The sequence below is a fragment of the Syngnathus floridae genome, chromosome 4 (assembly GCF_059516105.1).
Source record: "Syngnathus floridae isolate MCC-2025c chromosome 4, RoL_Sflo_1.0, whole genome shotgun sequence".
NCBI classification, from domain to species: Eukaryota; Metazoa; Chordata; class Actinopteri; order Syngnathiformes; family Syngnathidae; genus Syngnathus; species Syngnathus floridae.
This window is the reverse complement of record NC_142416.1, coordinates 6,150,692-6,171,192: the sequence shown is the minus strand read 5'-3', so window position 1 is coordinate 6,171,192 and position 20,501 is coordinate 6,150,692. Positions and strand designations below refer to the sequence as shown.

Below are 20,501 nucleotides of genomic sequence, written 5' to 3'. Positions count from 1 at the left end.
TAGATTGGTTGAGTTCAATCACAATTCTTGTTCAAAAAGCTCTGTTTTCAGGAAAGTACAATACAGCACTGGGCCCTTCAAGAGCGGAAAGTCTCCATTCAGAAAAGGCCAAGTCCAAGGTTGTTAGATCGGTTTTATATTCAGTAACGCATTGTGGGCCGAGATTGATGGGTGATGAGTCTTCGGGGTGGGGCAAGTTCGACGGAGAGTCTGCTTCCATGGGAGTGGTGCTGGTTATGGGCGATTCGGTGTGTAGGCTCTTGGTGTGTGTGTGTGTGGAGGGGGGCTGTTGTCTTCAATCCCGTCTTTCGGCCTTGGCGATCATCTTTGGCCGAGTTCTCGGGTGGGGGCTGTTGTCTTCCCTCCCGTCTTTCGGCCTTGGCGATCATCTTTGGCCGAGTCTTTGGGTGGCTCCTTCTGGCACCTGCTGGTTTTATCTCCACGTGACCTTCCTGTGAACATTCTTCTCCAATCTTGGACATACACTGTCGTACCTCATTCTTATTCTTTTAATTTTGTCATTTTGTACGAAATTATGTTAGCTTTTGGCTGTGACATCATTAATCTATTGCTATTCTTTTGATACATCATGTCTTTGCTTATTCTTAGTTTAATCATGCTTCCAACTGTATCTTTTCTTTGTTAGGCAAACTATTTGCCTCTGTGCAGAGCGTTCAGTAGTAATCAAAAACTGGCGTCTAGCATTAGTCAAAACATAAGATACAATCAAGTACTGAACGGTCAAGACGACTCTGGTCGTGTCCATGATTCAGAGAAAAAATATCAGGCATGCATTACACAGTTCCTTAAGGGTCATTAAGCTATTTAGGCAATATATCAAAAGTCATTTGTTATTTCAAAGTGCTCAGAAATATATCAGATCATAAAGTTATAAAAACCTTTCTCATCACCACTTATCAAAAATGTCTAGTTATGTCTTCTTTATTGATTTGGTGTGTAGGTATAATTATATGCTTAAAATGTTTCTTTTATTTATTTAATATGTGATATACTTGTCTGCTTATGTACTTTATTCAATGAGGTTTGAGCATATCTGTTTTTGTAGCTAGGCAGGACTTTTTGTATTTTGACCCCATTTCCTGCATAGTAGCGCAGCAGCTTATTGATTACATGGTCGCTAATAATCGATATGACTCTTTTCAGTCTGGCTTTAGAGCTAATCATTCCACAGAGACAGCACTTGCTAAAGTGACTAATGATCTCCTCATAGCTATGGATTCAAATACGTCGTCTGTATTGTTACTACTCGATCTTAGTGCTGCCTTTGACACTGTAGACTTCGATATTTTATTAGGGCGTCTTAAAAATTGTGTTGGTATCTCAGGGTCAGCACTCAGCTGGTTCAATTCCTATCTATCAGACAGGACGCACCGAGTGGTCCATGGCAATACGTCCTCTGAGCTCTATAATGTTACGTGTGGTGTCCCACAGGGATCGGTACTCGGACCGATTTTATTTAATATTTATATGATTCCGCTTGGGGACATAATACGTAAATATAATATTAGTTTTCAATGTTACGCGGATGACACCCAATTATATATGCCGTTATCGATGACCGATCCGGGGGACTGTTGTAATCTCGAGGCGTGCCTTGCGGAGATCAAGCAATGGATGTCTCTCAACTTCCTTCGTCTTAACCCAGATAAAACTGAGATGTTGATAATTGGTCCTACTCGTTGTCAACACTTATTTAAGGAAACCACTATAACTATAGATAACCGTGCTATCACTCAGAGTGATACGGTAACTAATCTCGGGGTAATATTTGACCAAATGCTCTCCTTTCAAAAACACATTAAGAATATAACCAGGATTGCGTTTTTTCACCTTCGTAATATTGCTAAGATTCGTCCTATCCTCTCGACCGGGGATGCGGAAACTATTATACATGCGTTCGTCACGTCGCGCCTGGACTACTGTAATGTATTATTCTCTGGTCTTCCTAAGTCCAGTATCAAAAGTCTACAGTTAGTGCAAAATGCCGCTGCGAGGCTTCTCTCACGGTCAAGAAAAGTTGATCACATTACCCCAATATTAGCCAAATTACATTGGCTCCCGGTCCATTTAAGATGTGACTTCAAGGTTCTTCTACTAACCTATAAATCACTGCATGGCTTAGCGCCTTCATATCTTGTCGACCTAGTCGTTCCCTATGTTCCGTCTCGTAACCTTCGTTCGCAAAACGCTAGTCTTTTAGTTACACCGAGGGCCAAGAAAATGTCTGCAGGTTCTAGAGCATTCTCTATTCGGGCTCCAGAGCTTTGGAATGCCCTACCAATGGATATTAGAACTACTTCCTCAGTAGAAACATTTAAGACACGTTTAAAGACACATTTCTATGAGATGGCCTTTAACTAACTTGTAGTGGCCGATTTGGCCGGAGTTTGTTTTGTTCTCTCTGCCCACCCCCTCCCTGGCTGGGGAGGGGGTTAGGTGGCGCAAAAGCTGATAGCGACTAGCTGGATTTTCGGGGACCAATTCAAGATGAAGAAACTGCAGCTCAACCTCCTTGAAGCCACTGCCAGGACAATCGAGGGCACCTCCGACATCCATTTTTTCATTGATTTTCATATTAGGTATTACTTGTGCCCTCTCTGCATCCATTACAACCTGGTGATCCTGAAAGGGGGATCCTTCCATCTGTGGTCCCTTCTCAAGGTTTCTCATTTTCCCCTGCCAGGGTTTTTTTGAGTTTTTCCTTGCCCTTTTGGGAGCTTAAGATCAGGGGATGCTTTGAGAATAATTGTCAATTTTGGCTATGTGAAGCCCTTTGAGACTCTTTGTGATTTAGGGCTATATAAATAAACTTGACTTGACTTGACTTGATGAAGCCGGAAAGAAACAACAAGCCGAATGCGTGAAGGTTTGTTCAGGCAACGCACTGCGCATGGAGTTCCACTCAAATTTTTGAATATTTTCTAAATGTCAGCGACGGCGAGAGAGAAGAATAAGGTATAAGACTTTGATGTCTATTCATATGCAAATGAGTTAGGGGTCATAAAATTTTATGATCCATTGATGTTAAGATTTATGGCGTTTTTTTATTGGGGGTCATAAATTCTTTAGTCCTTTTATGTTAAGATTTATGGTAGTTTTTATTGGGGGTCATAAATTCTTTAGTCCTTTTATGTTAAGATTTATGGTATTTTTTATTTGAGGGGTTATAAAATCTTATGATCCATTGATGTTAAGATTTATGACGTTTTTTATTTGGGGTGGGGCGGGGTTGGGGGCATCAAGATGGCGCCAGTTGTGACGGCGCCATCTTTGACTGTCGCCATTTTGGTTTGCTGGCGCCATTTTTAGATGTGGATATGTATGGGCATGTATTTTTATGAATCAAAACAGGTGCGGCATCTGAGCTAGCTTTGCTACCAGCCCTCTGAGCTAGCTTTGCTACCAGCCCGTACGTGTGGGATTGAAGGGGCCCGTTTTGTTGAGAAGGCGAAGGGGAGGGGTGTTTGTGTCAGCGTGGGGGGTCACGAGAGTCGTCATTATTGGTGCCAAAGTTGTCTGGAAGAGAGTCGCATATAATTTGAGAAACAATAGTTTAGCCAAAGTTATCTGAAAGCGAGAGAGACGCATGTAATTTGACAAACAATAGTTTAGAGGATCAAGGGGGTTTTGTTGAGAAAATCATTGAAGTATCGTCAGCATGATGCCAAAGGTATCTGAAAGATAAAAAAATCAAGGTGTTGGCGCATGTAATTTGACAAACAATAGTGGAGTCGGCATTATTGGGGCCAAAGATATGAGGTAGAGCCTTTGATGCGTCATCAACATACGGCCAAAGTTATCCGATTTCCCGCGACACGTGATCCCATAGGCGTGGTCTTATCCCCGCCGAATTTAAAGTTTCGTGTGGACGAGCATCATTTTGGAGAAGACAAGACAAGACAAGCCATCGCTCTGAGCAACGGAGTCGAAGCGCGTCAAAAAGCTGTTTCGAGAATGGTTAAAGGTAAGCCATTTTACTACATTTCTCACAATAATAATGATAATAATAATAACAAATAATAATAATTGTTAGGGTTTTCCAGGTTATCTTTATCATAGGATTATGTTGGGATGCAACAGGTAATAAATACCTTACCTTGTCCTCCTTATCACAAGGTCGTAAAACATCCCCTGAGATGTTTAGACTAGAGGACAAGGGCTTCCTATTCAGTCTACTCTAGCCCCCACTCTTTCTCTTAATAAATATGTCCTTGCAGTTGGGAGAGTTTCAGACTTCATTCCTTGAGCGAGTGAACTCTCCACCTGCAGGTGTCTAAAAGGACTTGCTTGTCTCCCGTGTGGTTCTTGCAAAATAAGTTGGAGTGAGCAAATCTCTAACAATAATAATAACAAATAATAATAATAATAATAGGTTATTTTATAAAACAAGATGTATTGTTTATATAATATTTGCAGACATCATCGTTTTTGCCGATGTCCACGCATCTTTTGACGACGATTTTAGCGACGTTTACCTAACACAATCAGACTACGGTGAGTCAATCGCGCATCTAAGATAGTTAATATAGAGGGTATTAGTTGCTGATTTTATTTTATGTATGCAACAGATCTCGTGGCCGCGGCCACTAGGAAAAACAATCGGCCGACACAAGCTGCCTTCGACCGCCATATTGGAGCAGTCGAAACGACAGAGCCAACGAGACCAGCAACATCAGAGTCACGTGTTACTGTTGAAACCAATCCACTCTCAACCCACACCGCTCAGCCGGAAGCAGCGACGGATTTGGAACTAGTTGAAGCTCTATCTACTTACGAGGGTTTAAACCATCACCATCAAGAGTCGACAAACAAAGTTGGAGGTATTCCAATTTTTTTTCTCTTTGTGTGCTATCATCCGACTTGCTATTTTCGGTATTATAAAGGATTAACTTGCAGGTGAACATCGTGACACGGAGGCACAGAGAGAGAGGAAGAGGAGGAGGAGGAGGAGGAGGAGGAGGGGGCAGCCCTTCTACAACACGCGCCACTCAACCAGCAGGCCTGTAAAGTGCCGTGGTAACTGTATCTACAAAAGACGGTTACAAGAATGTTTTAATGGCTGTTGTAGAAGTTTCCTTTCACAATTGACGTGGGGGGGGGAAAGGCTTTCAACAACCTGGTATTCCCTGACGGTCTCCCTTCCCTTTTTTTACAACCAGGTCCGAAACAGGGTTTCTTCCACGACTTTTGGTGTTTCTTGGAAACATATAGCTATCATGAAAAGTTATTGACAGCTTTTTATGTGGTTGCACGAATTTGCCGTTGCGACCTGCATTTTGCTGTATCAAAATAAATGTCATGAAAAAGATAAAAACTCTACATGGAAGCGCAATGTGTTGTTTTGGGTTATTTTACAATTAATGTGCTGCTTTGAATTCTCAGATAGCCAGGCTCTTTATTTACTACTAACGGTAAAAAACAAACAAACAAACAAAAAAACCGTGAACTACAATGCTATGGTTGATGCCACACAATATAGGTTTCAAACTCGGTGTATCTGCCACTAAGCTGAGCTCTTGCAGCTCTAGCGATAGTTCAAAGTTTTACATGGTGTGCATATTATTTTTGTGTTAATTTTGTTTGTATATTGGTATTTGTACATAATTTGTTGTAGTGATGGGTCTGGCAACACCGATGCGTCGGCGCATGAGTCGAGCTCATAGAGCCAAGCCCCGTGTCAGTGCGCGTAACGCTTTAAAAAAAAAAAAAAGTCACGTGACCGGACGAGCAGCAGTATAGTCTGTCAAGAAAGCGCGCCAGAGTTCCGTTAAAGGAAGCGCATTGACAACGGGATGGATCTGCTAAAACAATATCTGATCTTTTGCGGTTCATCCTCGAAGTTATCAAGAATTATGGAGCAGCCCCAAGTCAGATACTGGGACAATCAAAAGACCCACTACACTGCACTCCAGTCTCATCTGTACCGTGTGAGTAGTGGGTGTTTTCCACGGCGGGAGAATTTGTGTCCAAAAGGCGCAACAGGCTCAATTTAAAATCATTCGAAAAACATTGTTTTAAATAAAAATTTGTAAAAAAATAAAAAAATTCAGTGCACAAGCATCCTCTTTCACAACACGTTCACTTAGACTTTCATGTTATGATACATGGTCAAATTATTGATTGTAACTGTAACTAAAAATAAAATACAGTGGAGCCTCGGTTTTCGACCACAATCCGTTCCAGAAGGCGGTTCGAGAAATGAATCGTTCATTCCAAATAATGGGAAAAAAATGAATCCATTCCAAGCAAAAAAAATCAAACAAAAAAAACGCCTGTTTTAAGCTTTTTTTCATTTGCGCATTTTTGTCCGATCGTGCAACTACAGCGCACCGCCGAACGTGCAACCGTGGCGCGTCGCTGACCGTGCAACTGCACCGCGCTGGTCGCATTATTTTGACAGAGCGGTCGCTAAAATTTAGAAAATATTTTTAAAGTCCTAATGGACTTTCCAAAATTTAAGTGGACCTCAGTGCGCAGGGAGCTTAATTGGGTCTGATCGCGCATCCGCAGCGCGCTGGGCGCTCACTGTCGCATTACTTTAGGAGCGTCTTTGTGTTTTAGGATTGCTTTACTGCTTCCATTTGCTGCCTTTGGAGGCATGATTAGAGTTGATGCAATCCTCAGAGTAATGAGAATGTAATAACGAACGGAGTCAGTTGGCTCCACCGTATAATTTCAATTTAAATGAATATGTGAAAGAATACAATATAAAATATAATTACTTAAATTAATTAATGTATATACTAGGTCATCAAATCAATGTCAGTCGAGTCTGTCAACTAGGTTGCCTCAGAGCCGTGGTTTACCATTTGGCAGGCAACTGCCTGGGGCCCCCACTGACCAGGCCACCAGGAGGCCCCCGAAGGCCGACAAACTTTACTCCTCAGCATTGTCTCAATGTGGCAAAGACGCAAACGCAATGACCGCAGCAACCCGCCCTTTGAAATGACATCGGAGTAGGAAACCACTCTAAAGGGGCCCCATGGTCTTGTGTAGCAGCCAGTCAGAAAATAGAACGGTTTCTGCCCGGGAAGCTTATCTCTGGTGTGATTGATACTTCTCAATCAGTTTGAAGAAAATGGAGACAGGTGCACCGTGTAGGCCTACGCTACATCATGAAGCGGACTTATCCCTCTGGAAGTGAGAAAAGAAAGAGAAAGAAAGATGAAGAAAAATAGAAAGCAATGCAGTGGTAAGTGGAGCAGATATAAATATAATGAGGATTAAGTTAGGTATAACAGTAAAACTAACTGAATGCAGTCAATGAGTTTTAAGTTAATGTTACTGTCTGCCTGTAATGACGGACGGGACCTTATCTATCGGCATAAACATGTTAGTCATTATGGTAGGTAGTATAAATAACCCAGAAATGTGGCTAATGTGACGAACAATTAAATACATCGAAATAAACTATGCCAAGAGCGCTTCTGGTGCCAGCAGGGGCACACTTTGTTACCGCACCAAGGAGCCCCCATAAATTTGTTTGCCTAGGGCCCCCAAAAGTCTAGGAACAGCCCTGGGTAGCCTGTAGTATTTTGAAGGTCCAGCGGGTGTCAGCAGTCAGCGACACAGTATCGACACAGTGTCAATACAGTTTGGCAATGTGTCGAAACGATACACGACGCCTCATGGACCCATCACTAGTTTGTAGCAGTGTATTGTTAATATCAGGTTGGGACATAACCGAAAGTAAATATAGTTTCGAAGGCACTTTCTGTTTCCCGTAAAGAGTCGGGAGTGTGACGTAATGCTCGGCGCGACAGAAAACACTCGATCATATCTGCCACATTAAATATGGCCGACGTTCCCGCGCGTTGCAGTATGGGGTCAAACAGCTCAAGGTGGTCTATATGTACATGTCTGTGGCTGCAGCAGCCTCGCAGGCTGAGTGGTCTGAGAGAATGGGATAGCGCTGCAGCTGTCGTTAGGTGGAAGATAGCGAAATGATTGCCAAGGGAGGTCTGCCCTGGTTCGTCGTAGTGAACATGTTATAGAAACGAAAACCATGTCACGTATTTCAGGGTATTGTACGAAAAACAGCCACGTGGAATGCAGAGCACTTGACGTGAGGGGGAGAGAACAACACCACAGACGATAAAAGGAAGACACGACTGTCTCATATTTGGCACCACCATTTTGGTTGGCAGGGATGGAGCACATCCGGACGCCCAAGGTATTGTTGACATGTCAACATTGTACTGAACCTGAGATGTTCCGTTTCGTTATTTTCTTGATCAGTGTTTATTTTCACCCTGTCAGTTACACTTTGATAATCTTCTCGAGTTTACTAACGTTACCCGTTGGCAGGGTCAAGCATCCGAGCAGTATCGGAAGCTATGGCGTCAGTGCAAACGGCACATTTTATATGATTTTAGTTTTTTTTTTTTTTTTTAAACAACTCCTTTTCTGTGTTAACAAAGCAATCGTAATAGGTTAACCAATGATGTGAGAAATCGCCCATCCTATCACCACACATACCAATGGTGTGTCCTATAATGGAATGGATTTCGTTTATAAATGCGATATGCTTAATACTTTTGTACAATCACGTTATACGGGAACAGATTTTTCTGACAACAATGAATGTTTCATGTTTTTATTAATCTGTTAAAATCTCCACTTTGCCTAAGTCCATGCACTCTCCGGGCATCTGCCAAACATGACGCAGTATTGTACAGTACTGCGAACCAATTTCATTCCATCCTCCAAATCACTGCATCATAATTGGGCAACTAGTTAAAAAAAACAGCCGAGAAATTATGATGTTATTACAACGCTAAAATACCAAGACCTAATGCATTTGTTCTGATTTAAATTCAAACGTGTGAGAATTTTTATTAAATAAATTGAACAAAATAATACCAATTGCAAAATGTTCCAACATTACAGAAATTCATCTCTCTAAAATAATCTGTAGTAATGTAAGGGCATTTTGGGGATGAGATTTATGATAAAATGGTCCACCCACCTTTGGAGCTTGGTGTACTGTTTTTTCCCCCCATCCCAGCTTGTCTGTGGAGGGAGACAAGCATTGTAATGTGTGTTTTTTCCTGGCTTGGTTTGTCACGTTCTGTTGTCACCTTGTGTCTGAAATGGGGATTAATTTCCACCCAAATTAATTTGCACATTCCTAGTCATATTAACTTCAACCTGAGAAAATATGAGAGTTCTGTACGGTATTCTGGATTTGCTCATTCAAATCTGACCTCCTCTGAGCAAAATCCTCCATCATCTCCACATAATCAAAAATATTGTGCTGATTGTTTTAAGAATTACAGATTGAAGTGAAAAATATGCATGTGCGTATTAATTTTGTTGACGATTGGTCTTAATTTTTTTAGGTTTAGCGCCCCTAAAGTTATTAAAATTCCACAGTCAGACATGTAAACAACCACTGCAGTTAGTTTTTTGGTATGGCGCCGATGTGAGTGGCAGCCTCCCAGCAGTGTTCTCTCTTTTCCTCTTTGTTTCCTTCTTTTCTCCTTTTTCTTTCTTTTTGTCCATTCGGCGATGCTGGTGCCTTCTACCGCACCTCGGTGTCTTTTTGGATCGGATATTTTTTTTTTTTCCTGGGACCGGGATCATCGGTCGAGACCGGCGTAACTCTACGACGGCTTCCTGCTTATCCGCCCGGTGATGACCGGGTCCCTCGCCTTGGCCTCGCAGCCGCGACCCCTGTGGGGAGTCCGCTCCCTTGTGCTCGTCGGAACCAACAACCTTCCCCGTGCTAGCCTCGTGGTGACCATCTGCACGTGCCCCGACTGGGTGCCCAGGACGCTGCTCACACATTTGCCTGCTTGGTGATGTTTTCACTGATTCACGACCACGGTCCATTGGGCGCCGTTGAACTGGACTGCCCTTACACCTTTCTATGGACCCCGTGGAGGCTATTTTGTGTTTTTGGGTTTTCTCTGATATTGAGGGGTGCTGGTTGGCCGCTGTTACTTTTTTTCCTTTGTCTTTTAGCTTTGCTTTGCTTTGCATTGATGGCTTTTATCTTTAGCACTTTCTGGCTTTCCTTGTGGCGCCGTTGTGTGGCAGCTTTATGAGCGCCTATTGAGTTGCGCTCATGCCATCTGTGTCTTTTGTATACCCACTCTGTGGTATGGATACTGCTGGGGCCTGAATTTCCCCACGCCCCGGGATTAATAAATGTTCAATCAATCATCCCGCAACTTCCTATGGCTTGTCGAGACAGCTTTCAACAGCTAAACATCAAGCCACCATCAAGGAAGCCCAAAAGCTCCGTGCCTGCTGCCAACCGTGTTATCAAGCAACGGCCAGAGAGGCAGTCAGGAGCACCTTCACTGGACCTCTCCATAACAGCCACCCATGTAGCCATAGCAGGAGATGGAACAGTGTACATTACACTGCCAGTCAACCATCCATATGCATCAATTACGGATAAACTCCGAGATAACCCCCGGCAGTCGGATTGTCGAAATGTAATAGTTGGAATTGGAAAGATTCGGAGTCCCGGACTTCCTGCAATGAGGCCAACCGTTCAGCCAAATGTGGTCGTTAAAAATTTCAGATAGGCAGTGCAGAGGGAAATGTAAGTCAAATGAACCCTTACAGATTTAAATTTAATACAGTCAAACCTCAGTTTTCGAACGTCCAGGTTCCCAAACAAATCGGAATTCGAACGAAAAATTCGAGATTTTTTTGCTTCGGTTGTCGAACAAAAATTCGGCGGTCGAACCTCGCGAGATGAGCCGAGAAGACCCGAGAAAACCCGACCACGCGACCCGGATGCCGACTGACTCCATTCGTTGTTATTGTATTTTCGTTACTTTGAGGATTGCATTAACCACTAATCATGCCTCCAAAGAAAGCAAGTGGGAACAGTAAAGCCATCCTAAAACACAAAGACGCTCTTAAAGCAATGCGATAGTGAGCGCCCGGCACGCTGCAGTTGCGCGATTGGACCAAATTAAGCTCCCTGCGCACTGAGGTCCACTTAAATTTTGGAAAGTACATAAGGACTTTAAAAATATTTTCTAAATTTCAGCGACGGCTCTGTCACAATAATGCAACCAGCGCCGTGCAGTTGCGCGATTGGCGACGCGCTACGGTTGCGCGTTCGGCGGTGCACTGCAGTTGCGCGATCGGACAAAAATGCGCAAATGAAAATTTTTAAAAAAAAGGCGTTTTTTAAGTCTAGGAACGGATTACATTTTTTCCATTATTTGTAAAGGGAAAAATAGATTCGGAATTCGAACGATTCACTTCTCGAACCGCCTTCTGGAACGGATTGTGGTCGAAAACCTAGGTTTGACTGTATATATCACCCAATGAACAATTCAGCTTGCAAAAATCCTCGGAACGTATTTACGTATCTTGGTGAGTTATGAAAGAAAACAGACAGATGTGCAAGGTCAGCACCCAAGCTGCATGCAGGCTTCTCATTTCTTGCTCTTTTAAAGCAGGGATCGAAAGGTGAATTGTTTTGTGAGGTTTTCAAGGAGGCAACACAACTTTTGCCGCAGTGTCGAATGTTCTTTCGCAGAAATAACTCGTGTAAATTTAAGATATTTCATACAGCTTGTTCAATGTTATTTGACTCTTCGGATATGAATTAAAGGCAGAATTTGTTTTTAGAGTTGTTCACATCTGGCTAAGTGGCTTATATTTGTTTATTTTGTCATTTAAAAGAATAAAGACAATTGGGACAATGAAATTTGTTTTATAACAGTGTGTATTTGCATGAAATTTTTGTAGTTAAAAATTGTCCGAAAAAACAATTGGCCCCCGGGCCCCTTCAACTTTATCAAATTTGGCCCTCCTTGCAAAAAGTTTGGACACCCCTGCCCTAGACACTGTATCCCATTCCGTGTGTGTGTGTGTGTGTGCGTGCGTGTGCGTGCGTGTGCTTCCTTAAGGTGGAAAATGTGCGTCTCTTGGACCGGTCGAAGGGCCAGAGAAAGGCCAGCGTTGGGACCCTCTACCTTTCAGCTACACATTCAATGTTTATTGAGAACCACCCAGAGACTCGCAAGGAGACATGGGTAAGTGGGAAGCGGCATGGTGCTCCTCATCAAGTGAAATAGTTTCCTTTCATGACATGTTCAAGTTGAGGTAGATTCTGTATATGCCGGCATGGACGGCTGGCAGACCGCTCATGGCCAGTAGGTGCATGTCTTATAAATTAGGTAAAAAAATGATGGTAGTGTCAGCATTCATCTATTGGAGTATTTTATGTGTATTTCTGTATTGCAGGAAAAATGAGAGACAAAAAATAGCTTGTCTTTAAAAGGACTGCAAATATAGCATCTTCTTAGCGTAGATGACATTTTTAATTAAATATGTTATTTATTAACTGTTTAATTTATTTATTGAATATGGAATTAAACAAATACATAAATGTGCGATCAAATAATTACATCACCATTAGATAAAATATTTAATTAAATAGATGCCTTAATAATTAAATTATTTTATTAATAATTACTGATTAAATACAGGGTCCGGCAAAATGATCTGACACATTTACAGGTTTAATAAAATGCAAATAAATTAAAGAAATAAAACATATTTAAATTTTTATTTTCGAAAATTACACCTAATGCCATTTTGTTTTGTTTCATTTCATTTTCGCTTACTTTTCAAACAATGTTATCTGTTTCTGGAGTTTTGGCGGTACGAGGTCGGCCGGTTGATTTTCGTTTCAATGCTGATCCACTGGTTCTAAAGTTAGTAACCCATAACAAGATCGTGTTTCAAGCAGGTACGGGATCATGTCTACCAAGTCTGAAGCGCAAACGGAGCGGTCGTTGTGATGCAGTTACAGATTCGCTTTTGATAAACGTTTGCACAATGAAAGCGCAATGCTCACCAGTCCAATTCATGTTAGCAACTGAAACAAAACAAAATAACATATGCTAATGCGGTGTAACTCTCTCTCTCTCTCTCTCTCTCTCTTGCTCGCTCGCTCGCTCTCTCTCTGTCTCTCTCTGTCTCTCTCTGTCTCGCTCTGTCTCTCGCTGTCTCTCTCTGTCTCTCGCTGTCTCTCTCTCTCTCTCTCTCTCTCTCTCTCTCTCTCTCTCTCTCTCTCTCTCTCTCTCTCTCTCTCTCTCTCTGTGGGTGTATATATATAGATATAGATATATATAGATATAGATATATAGATATATATCTATATATATATATATATATATATGCGTGCACACAGTATTTCACAAAAGTGAGTACACCCCTCTCATTTCTGCAATCTTTTAATTATATCTTGTCATGGGACAACACTGAAAAAATGACACTTTGAGACAATGTTAAGTAGTCACTGTAGAGCTTGGATAGCAAAGTAAATTCATTGATACTTTAAAGTAACTCAAAATACAACAATGAATGTATAAAATGCTGGCAACAATAGTGAGTACATCCCAACTGAAAATGTCAAAATTGGACCCAAATGTCAATATTTTGTGTGGCCACCATTATTTTCCAGCACCGCCCTCATCCTTTTAGCCATGGAGTTCACCAGAGCTTCACAGGTCGCCGCTGGAATCCTCTTCCATGATGACATCACGGAGCTGGTGGATGTTGGAGACCTTGTGCTCCTCCACCTTCCGTTTGTGGATGCCCCACAGATGTTCAATAGTGTTTGAGTCTGGGGACATGCTTGGCCAGTCCATCACCTTCACCCTCAGCTCCTTTAGGAAGGCAGTGGTTGTCTTGGAGGTGTGTTTCGGGATGTTATCGTGTTGGAATGGTGCTCCGCGGCCCTGTTTACGGAGGGACAGGATCATGCTATGCTTCAGTATTCCACAGTACATGTTGGCATTCATTGTTCCCTCAATGAACTGGAGCTCCCCAGTGCCAGCAGCATTCATACAGCCCCTAACCCCTCTACATCAGGTTGAGTACATAACAACAAAAAACAAGCTTTATAACTTGAACTTGTGATACTAAGGAATAAAGAAACGTATACGTTTCGGCTGCTTTTCCACGATACCATCAGACCCTCACTACACCATGTGTAAAATACATCCTCAAAACTCTAAACAAGTTCCTGTGCCCTTGCTAAGGAACTTTAGATTTCAAAGGACATATTACCTTTAAAGTGGCGGTCCTCCCCTAGCACAGGGGGAAAAGTCTGGCTTGGGAAATGCGTATTCCTGGTGGGACATTTACATAACACCTGACTGGGGAGGCATCCAAGAGGCCACCTTAACCATGTGACAGAGCCTTGTCATTTGGCTGTTTTTTATTCGAAGGAGCGGTTATCTAAACCCAACCTGGATGATCAAGCTTCTTATCTTATCTCTAAAGGAGACTTGGTCAAAGTTCTGCTTCAAGTGAGAATTACAGTTCCTTTTGACAGGTGATGTTGGAGTGGTGCTCACTCTAACTTCTTTGCGCGAACCACACTGGAGATAGTTTGCCCTTTCGCACTTGTAAGTGGAGAAAACCTTCGTCACCTTGTAGCATACAGAGGTGATCGAAACGTAATCTGACTTAGGCCCCTCGCAAGAGCGTATTTATTGTGAAAACAGGGTGGGGGTGAGAGTGGACATGTTTGGTGTTCACCTCAGTAACTGGTTAATCAGTGCAGGGGGTCCCAGCTCTTTGTTTTACAAGGTTGTGGAAACAAACTAGTGAAGCATTTTCAATAACTAACTAACCAAGAATATTTGGTTAGTTTCAACCAGGGCTGTGGACTCGGTCGGATTTTTGCACCGAGTCCGGCCTCTTGACCACCGAGTCCGTGTCCGAGTCAGTGTCCGAGTCCGAGTCCGGCTGTCCATTTTTTCTGTTAATTCATGTGACTGCTTAGTCTTTATTCAAGGCTAATTTAGATCAAAATCAAAATAATGATATAAACTGGGTGACATAATCATCCTTGACATTGGTACATAATGTAAACATTAGCCTAAGTGCAACTCAACGTGGCCGCATTGATCGTAAGCAGGGCTGTGGGCAGTATTCCTACGCGCATTCTCAGCAGCATGATGAAAATAAAATTGAACGTATTTTTTTTTATTGTCGGACTCGGTGGACTCGGTCAAAATCAGCACCGAGTCCGGCAAAAATGACGGACAATCCCCCGTCAACCCATTGGCCATCTCTCTTAAATGGACAGCAGCAATAACATAATGAAAGACAAGTACAAAATATTTATGTGGGGTGTCTTAGAACAAAGAACAATATGATTATGACTACTTTTATATTGTGTATGATCACAATATGTCTAAAATATGATTCGTATACATGGTCCGAGACTCCCACTTCACATTTTATGTATGTATTCGCATGTTCTTATTTTATAGTACAATGGCGAATATATCTGATATTACAAGATTTACCGGATATTAGCTTTTAAATATAGATATATTATTTTCAGCCTGGCCCAATATCAATATCGGCATCGTCCTAAATCCCATCGCGTTCAAGCTTCTTTCCAAACAGTACTTGTTTTTGTTTGTGCACTTGTTTTTGTCTGACTGTATTTCATCAATCATTACATTTTGCACGTTTCTTGTATTCTTGCACTCTTGTACGCTGCTGTGACAAGAAATATTCCCCACTGTGGGATAAATAGTCATATATCTATCTGTCTGTCTGTCTGTCTCTCTACTGCTCCATTCCTTAAGAATCACCATCAAGATCTACTGTGAAGGGAAAAGCTAGTTTGAAACCCCTAAGGGTAGTTTTTGTTTATTAATTCTATGTATTGCATTTAATTTTATTTTTGTCTTGTGTTTTAGGTCTTACACAGCATGGTAAGCAGTGTAGAGAGATTGCCCACCACACCCACTGGTAGCCAGCTGATCTTGCGTTGTAAAGATTTCAGGATCTTCCAGCTTCTCTTGCAACAGGAGAAAGATTGCCTTGATCTCCACACCTCATTATTGAGGTTGTCAAGACCAGGTTTGTGTGTTTTGAAGGGCTAACTGTGTGTCTTTTATCTGGTATATCCGCAACCTATTTCCTGCGCATTCATCAAAGAGCGCAAGAGCACTTCCACCTCACCCTGGTGAATGGCAAGGGAGACTGTTAGAGATTCGCTCACTCCAACTTATTTTGCAAGAACCACACGGGAGACAAATAAGTCCTTTTAGACACCTGCAGGTGGAGAGTCTATTCGTCGCTGTGCGTACAGCGATGTTCGAATGGAGGTCTGACTCTCGGCTCCTGCAAGAGCATTTTTATTAAGAGAAACAGGGTCGGGGTAAGAGTGGACTGAATAGAGAAAGCCCTTGACCTCTAGTCAAAACATAGCAAGGGGTGTTTTACGACTTTGTGTAGGATGGGACAAGCTAGGTTATTTATCACAGGTTGCATTCCAACATAAGCATAAAACTAATCTAGCTAGGTTATTTATTACAGGTTGCATTCCAACATAAATCATACGATAAGCATAATCTGGAAAACCCTGACAGAGACCATGACAAACTCACAGGAATTTCTAAAACGAAGGGATGAGCAATTCATTGAAATTCAATTTGGTTTTCAATTACTACACTCCGCGATTAGAAAATTGGCATGATTGTACAAAATGATTAATACTAATTTTGATTCATTGAAATTATTTAAATGTTTCAACAGTTCACTGGCAATTGTATTGCAAATAAACTCTATGCACTATGTTTGAAACCATACTTATTTTTCTATCCATCCATCCATCCATTTTCTGAACCGCTCAGTCCCCACGGGGGTCGCGGGCGTGCTGGAGCCTAACCCAGCCGTCATCGGGCAGTAGGCGGGGGACACCCTGAACTGGTTGCCAGCCAATCGCAGGGCACACAGAGACAGACAACCAATCGCACTCACACTCACACCTAGGGACAATTTGGAGTCTCCAATCGGCCTACCAAGCATGTTTTTGGAATGTGGGAGGAAACCGGAGTGCCCGGAGAAAACCCACGCGGGCCCGGGGAGAACATGCAAACTCCACACAGGGAGGGCCGGAGGTGGAATCGTACCCGCACCCTCCTAACTGTGAGGCCGACGTGCTAACCAGTGCGCCACCGAGCCGCCTTATTTTTCTACATTATTTTAAAATAACATTTTAAATTTTATTTGGTCCAAAAGGAAATTAAATAATTATAGTATTTCAAAAAAATCTTCTTATTTTTAAGTTAATTTTTACTTAAAAAATTTTCATCTTTTCTATCAAAAATAAATTAGCGTTTGAATAAGTATGATTAATATTTTTTATAATCGTGCAGACCGACTGCAATGTTTTTTTTGACACAAGATGTCACTACAGAGCCACCCAAGATGACAATTGTTTTGTTGTCACATGTATTAATTTGTACTATTAAGGGGGTGGCTGATAGTGTCGTGCAGGGGTGTCAAACTTATTGTTTTCGCGGGCCGCATTGTAGTCATAGCTTCTTTCGGAGGGCCATTATGACTGTCAACCCAAATCAATGTATGAGCACCTCATATTATATACAGTAATACCTACAAAACAAACTGACAAATAACTCGTTTTCAAATCAGATGAGTAAAAACTGGTCAATTTAAAAAAAAAAAGATATTAATTAAAGTGAAGACAATTTGCAATTTTAGTGATGACACACAAATTTGATGCACAATTTGTCTTCGCGGGCCTCACAAAATGAATTGGCAGGCTGTATCTGGCCTCCGGGCCTTGAGTTTGACACTGTGATTTAAACTCTAGTTTGAAACCTTAACTCGAGTATGAACCCTAGTTTAAAACCCTAGCCCGAGCTTTAAACCCTACTTTGAAACTCTAACCCTAGCTTTAAACCCTTCTTTGAAAGCGTAACCCGAGCTTTAAACCCTATTTTGAAACCCTAACTCTAGTATGAAACCCTACTTTGAAGCCCTAACCCTAGCTTTAACCCTACTTTGAAACCCTAACTCGAGTAAAAAACCCTGCTTTGAAACCCTAACCGTCGTTTGAAACCCGTTTGAAATCCTAACCATAGCTTTAAACCCATGTTTGAAACCCTAATCCTAGCTTTGAACCCCACTTTGAAACCCTAACTCTAGTATGAAACCCTACTTTGAAACCCTAACCCTAGATTTAAACCAGTGGTGTCAAACTCTTTTTTTTCTGCAGGCCGCATTGTAGTCATAGCTTCTTTCGGAGGGTCATTATGACTGTCAACCCAAATAAATGTATGAGCAAAAGCTTCAAAACAAATTGACAAATAACTTGTTTTCAAATCAGACGAGTAAAAACTGGTCAAATATTTAAAAAAAAAAGAAAGATATTAAAAGTGAAGACAATTTGCAATTCTAGTAATGACACACGAATTTGATGCACAATATCTTTGCGGCCACATAAAATTATGTGGCGGGCCAAATCTGGCCCCCAGGCCTTGAGTTTGACACCTGTGGTGTAGTGGTACACTCGCCTGTCTTGTCTGCAGGCACGATGAGTTCGATTCCCACATGTGTGTGTGTGATTAACAAATAAAACCAAATTGTACCATTACATGATATTTATGTATTGAACTTTTGCCCACACACAAACACATACACTATATTTTTGTAGTAAGTTTAGCTTCAAACAATCAACTTGTCTTGCTTATTACTGCTCAATGTTGCAACGTACGTAGGAAGTTTGATGGCCTGTTTTCCGGGTTTGGTAGTAACCTCCCACATATAGTGGATTACTCTTAACGACATGTTGAATAATAAAAAAAATCTGGCATTTCATACTCATTGAATATGTTGTATTTTCAGAAAAGTACAGTGAGCTGTACTGTCTGTCCTTCAATCCCAATATTAACAAGGAGGAGAGGCAAGAGTCATGGAGCTTCATAGACCTCATGGCTGACTACAAAAGAATGGGGCTTCCAAATAACCTCTGGGTCGCATCAGCAGCCAACAGCGAATACAGGGTTAGTTGGTCTTTTTGTGATTCTTTTACCAACCATTTTCAACATTTCCATTTTGATGTCATCCATCCACCACATTTCGGCACGCCAAGGTTTGATTAACAAAAATGAAGAGACATTTTAGCATACCGTATTTTCCGGACTATAAGTCGCTCGGAGTATAAGTCGCACCAGCCATAAAATGCCCCAAAAAGTGAAAAAAAACATATATAAGTCGCTCCGGAGTATAAGTCGCATTTTGGGGGGCAATTTATTCGACAAAATCCCACACCAAAAACAGTCATGAACGAGCAACAACGATAGCAACAACAGGCTAAACGATAGGTATGTTAACGTGACAAACACAAACAAAGAGCTGAGAATGGGCCTGACGTAACATATAGAGTGATTAAGGACAACTATTACATGAATAACATGTTTATAAAACCATCAGTGTCACTCCAATTTATTAAATCCATTGATCGTTCGATACGATAGCAACAGGCTAAACGATAAGTATGCTAACGTGACAAACACAAACGAGGAGCTGAGAACGGGCCTGATGTAACATATAGAGTGATTTAGGACAACTATTACATAAATAACATGTTTATAAAACCATCGGTGTCACTCCAATTAATTAAATCCATCGATCGTTCGATACGTTAGCAACAGGCTAAACGATAGGTATGCTAACGTGACAAACACAAACGAAGAGCTGAGAATGGGCCTGACGTAACATATAGAGTTATTAAAGAAAACGATTACATCAATAACACGTTTATAAAATACTCAGTGTCACTCCAATTCATTAAATCCAGTTCTTTGTCAACAATGGCTGCGCGCGGCTGAGGGCGCTTGCACTTCAAAATATTCCACAGGCTCATAAAACGATAGATAAACTATATTTCAAATAACTCTAATATAAACCAATAATATTATCAAACCATCCACTTTAAATCCATTAAATCCATCGATCAAATTCCTCGTCCTTTGTCAACATCGCCGCGCGTGCGCCCTGACGTCAGCCACGTCTTTATTCCACAGATCTAGTATATAACTATATTGTAGCGTTAACAAAGTACAAGGATAGACGTGGGTTTGGTAAACGGCTCTTTATTAAACAAAACAAACTTCCAAGCGTGTGGCGGCGTGGACTTCCAGACACGAGAGCTCCATGGCATAGGACCGGGCGTGCGTAATGGCCATGTCCGAGCCCCATGCACCGTTCGCGGACAGCCACTCGGCCGAGTGCCGGCCCCCGACTCAGTAGAGTAGGACCGGGCGTGCGTAAAAGCCATAATAGTTTTTCAAACCTTCTATGTCACTCCAAATCCTTAATTCCTTCAAACTCTTTGTCCTCCGTGTCACTTAGAAATGATCACCGCTAATGATGCCGGTAGTCCTTACGTGGGTACGTTTGTCCTTTATGTAAAAAACCGCCGCGCCGCGCCGCGCCGCGCCGTGCTACTGACGTCACTTGAAATAGTAATCCATTGGTACATCACGGTTCTCCAAACTTTCTTTCTGCTGCTCGATTACTGTTTTCAGCTGCGTATTTTACAGCTTGAAGTTTGTAACCTGCAAAATATGAGTTTCTTTTTGGTGCCATTTTTCTTAAGCCCACCCAATTGATGAGTCACGGCCAACGGTGAAATTTAGAGCGCCCTCATCCAGTTTCGTCTG

At 41.8% G+C, this 20,501-nt stretch overlaps 1 protein-coding gene and 2 long non-coding RNA genes across 7 annotated transcripts in view; 2 read left to right on the top strand and 1 right to left on the bottom strand.

Moving 5' to 3' along the window:
• Positions 1 to 4,949, bottom strand: LOC148398630 (uncharacterized). Its single transcript, XR_015858134.1, has 2 exons — positions 4,796 to 4,949; positions 1 to 3,695 (listed from the first exon to the last, which is right to left on the bottom strand). It is a non-coding gene; the product is annotated as an uncharacterized LOC148398630 (long non-coding RNA).
• On the top strand, positions 3,787 to 5,347 carry LOC148398629 (uncharacterized). 3 transcript variants are annotated; one of them, XR_015858133.1, is made up of 5 exons: positions 3,787 to 3,985; positions 4,239 to 4,343; positions 4,438 to 4,515; positions 4,590 to 4,841; positions 4,918 to 5,347. It is a non-coding gene; the product is annotated as an uncharacterized LOC148398629 (long non-coding RNA). The 3 variants fall into 3 exon arrangements; XR_015858132.1 differs by having other exon boundaries at positions 3,792 to 4,343; XR_015858131.1 differs by lacking the exon at positions 4,239 to 4,343 and having other exon boundaries at positions 3,793 to 3,985.
• Positions 5,348 to 7,818: 2,471 nt separating this feature from the next.
• The window catches only part of LOC148398628 (phosphatidylinositol-3-phosphate phosphatase MTMR7-like), a 44,052-nt gene continuing 31,369 nt past the window's right edge, over positions 7,819 to 20,501 (top strand). For 2 of the 3 annotated variants that reach the window (XM_088374598.1, XM_088374600.1), the window contains exons 1-4: positions 7,821 to 8,194; positions 11,904 to 12,029; positions 15,726 to 15,888; positions 18,682 to 18,839. In XM_088374598.1, coding sequence (XP_088230724.1) covers positions 8,171 to 8,194; positions 11,904 to 12,029; positions 15,726 to 15,888; positions 18,682 to 18,839 — 471 coding nt within the window. In that variant the 5' untranslated portion in view covers positions 7,821 to 8,170. Of the gene's footprint in view, positions 8,195 to 11,903; positions 12,030 to 15,725; positions 15,889 to 18,681; positions 18,840 to 20,501 lie in introns of all 3 variants that reach the window. The other variant, XM_088374599.1, reaches the window with a different exon arrangement.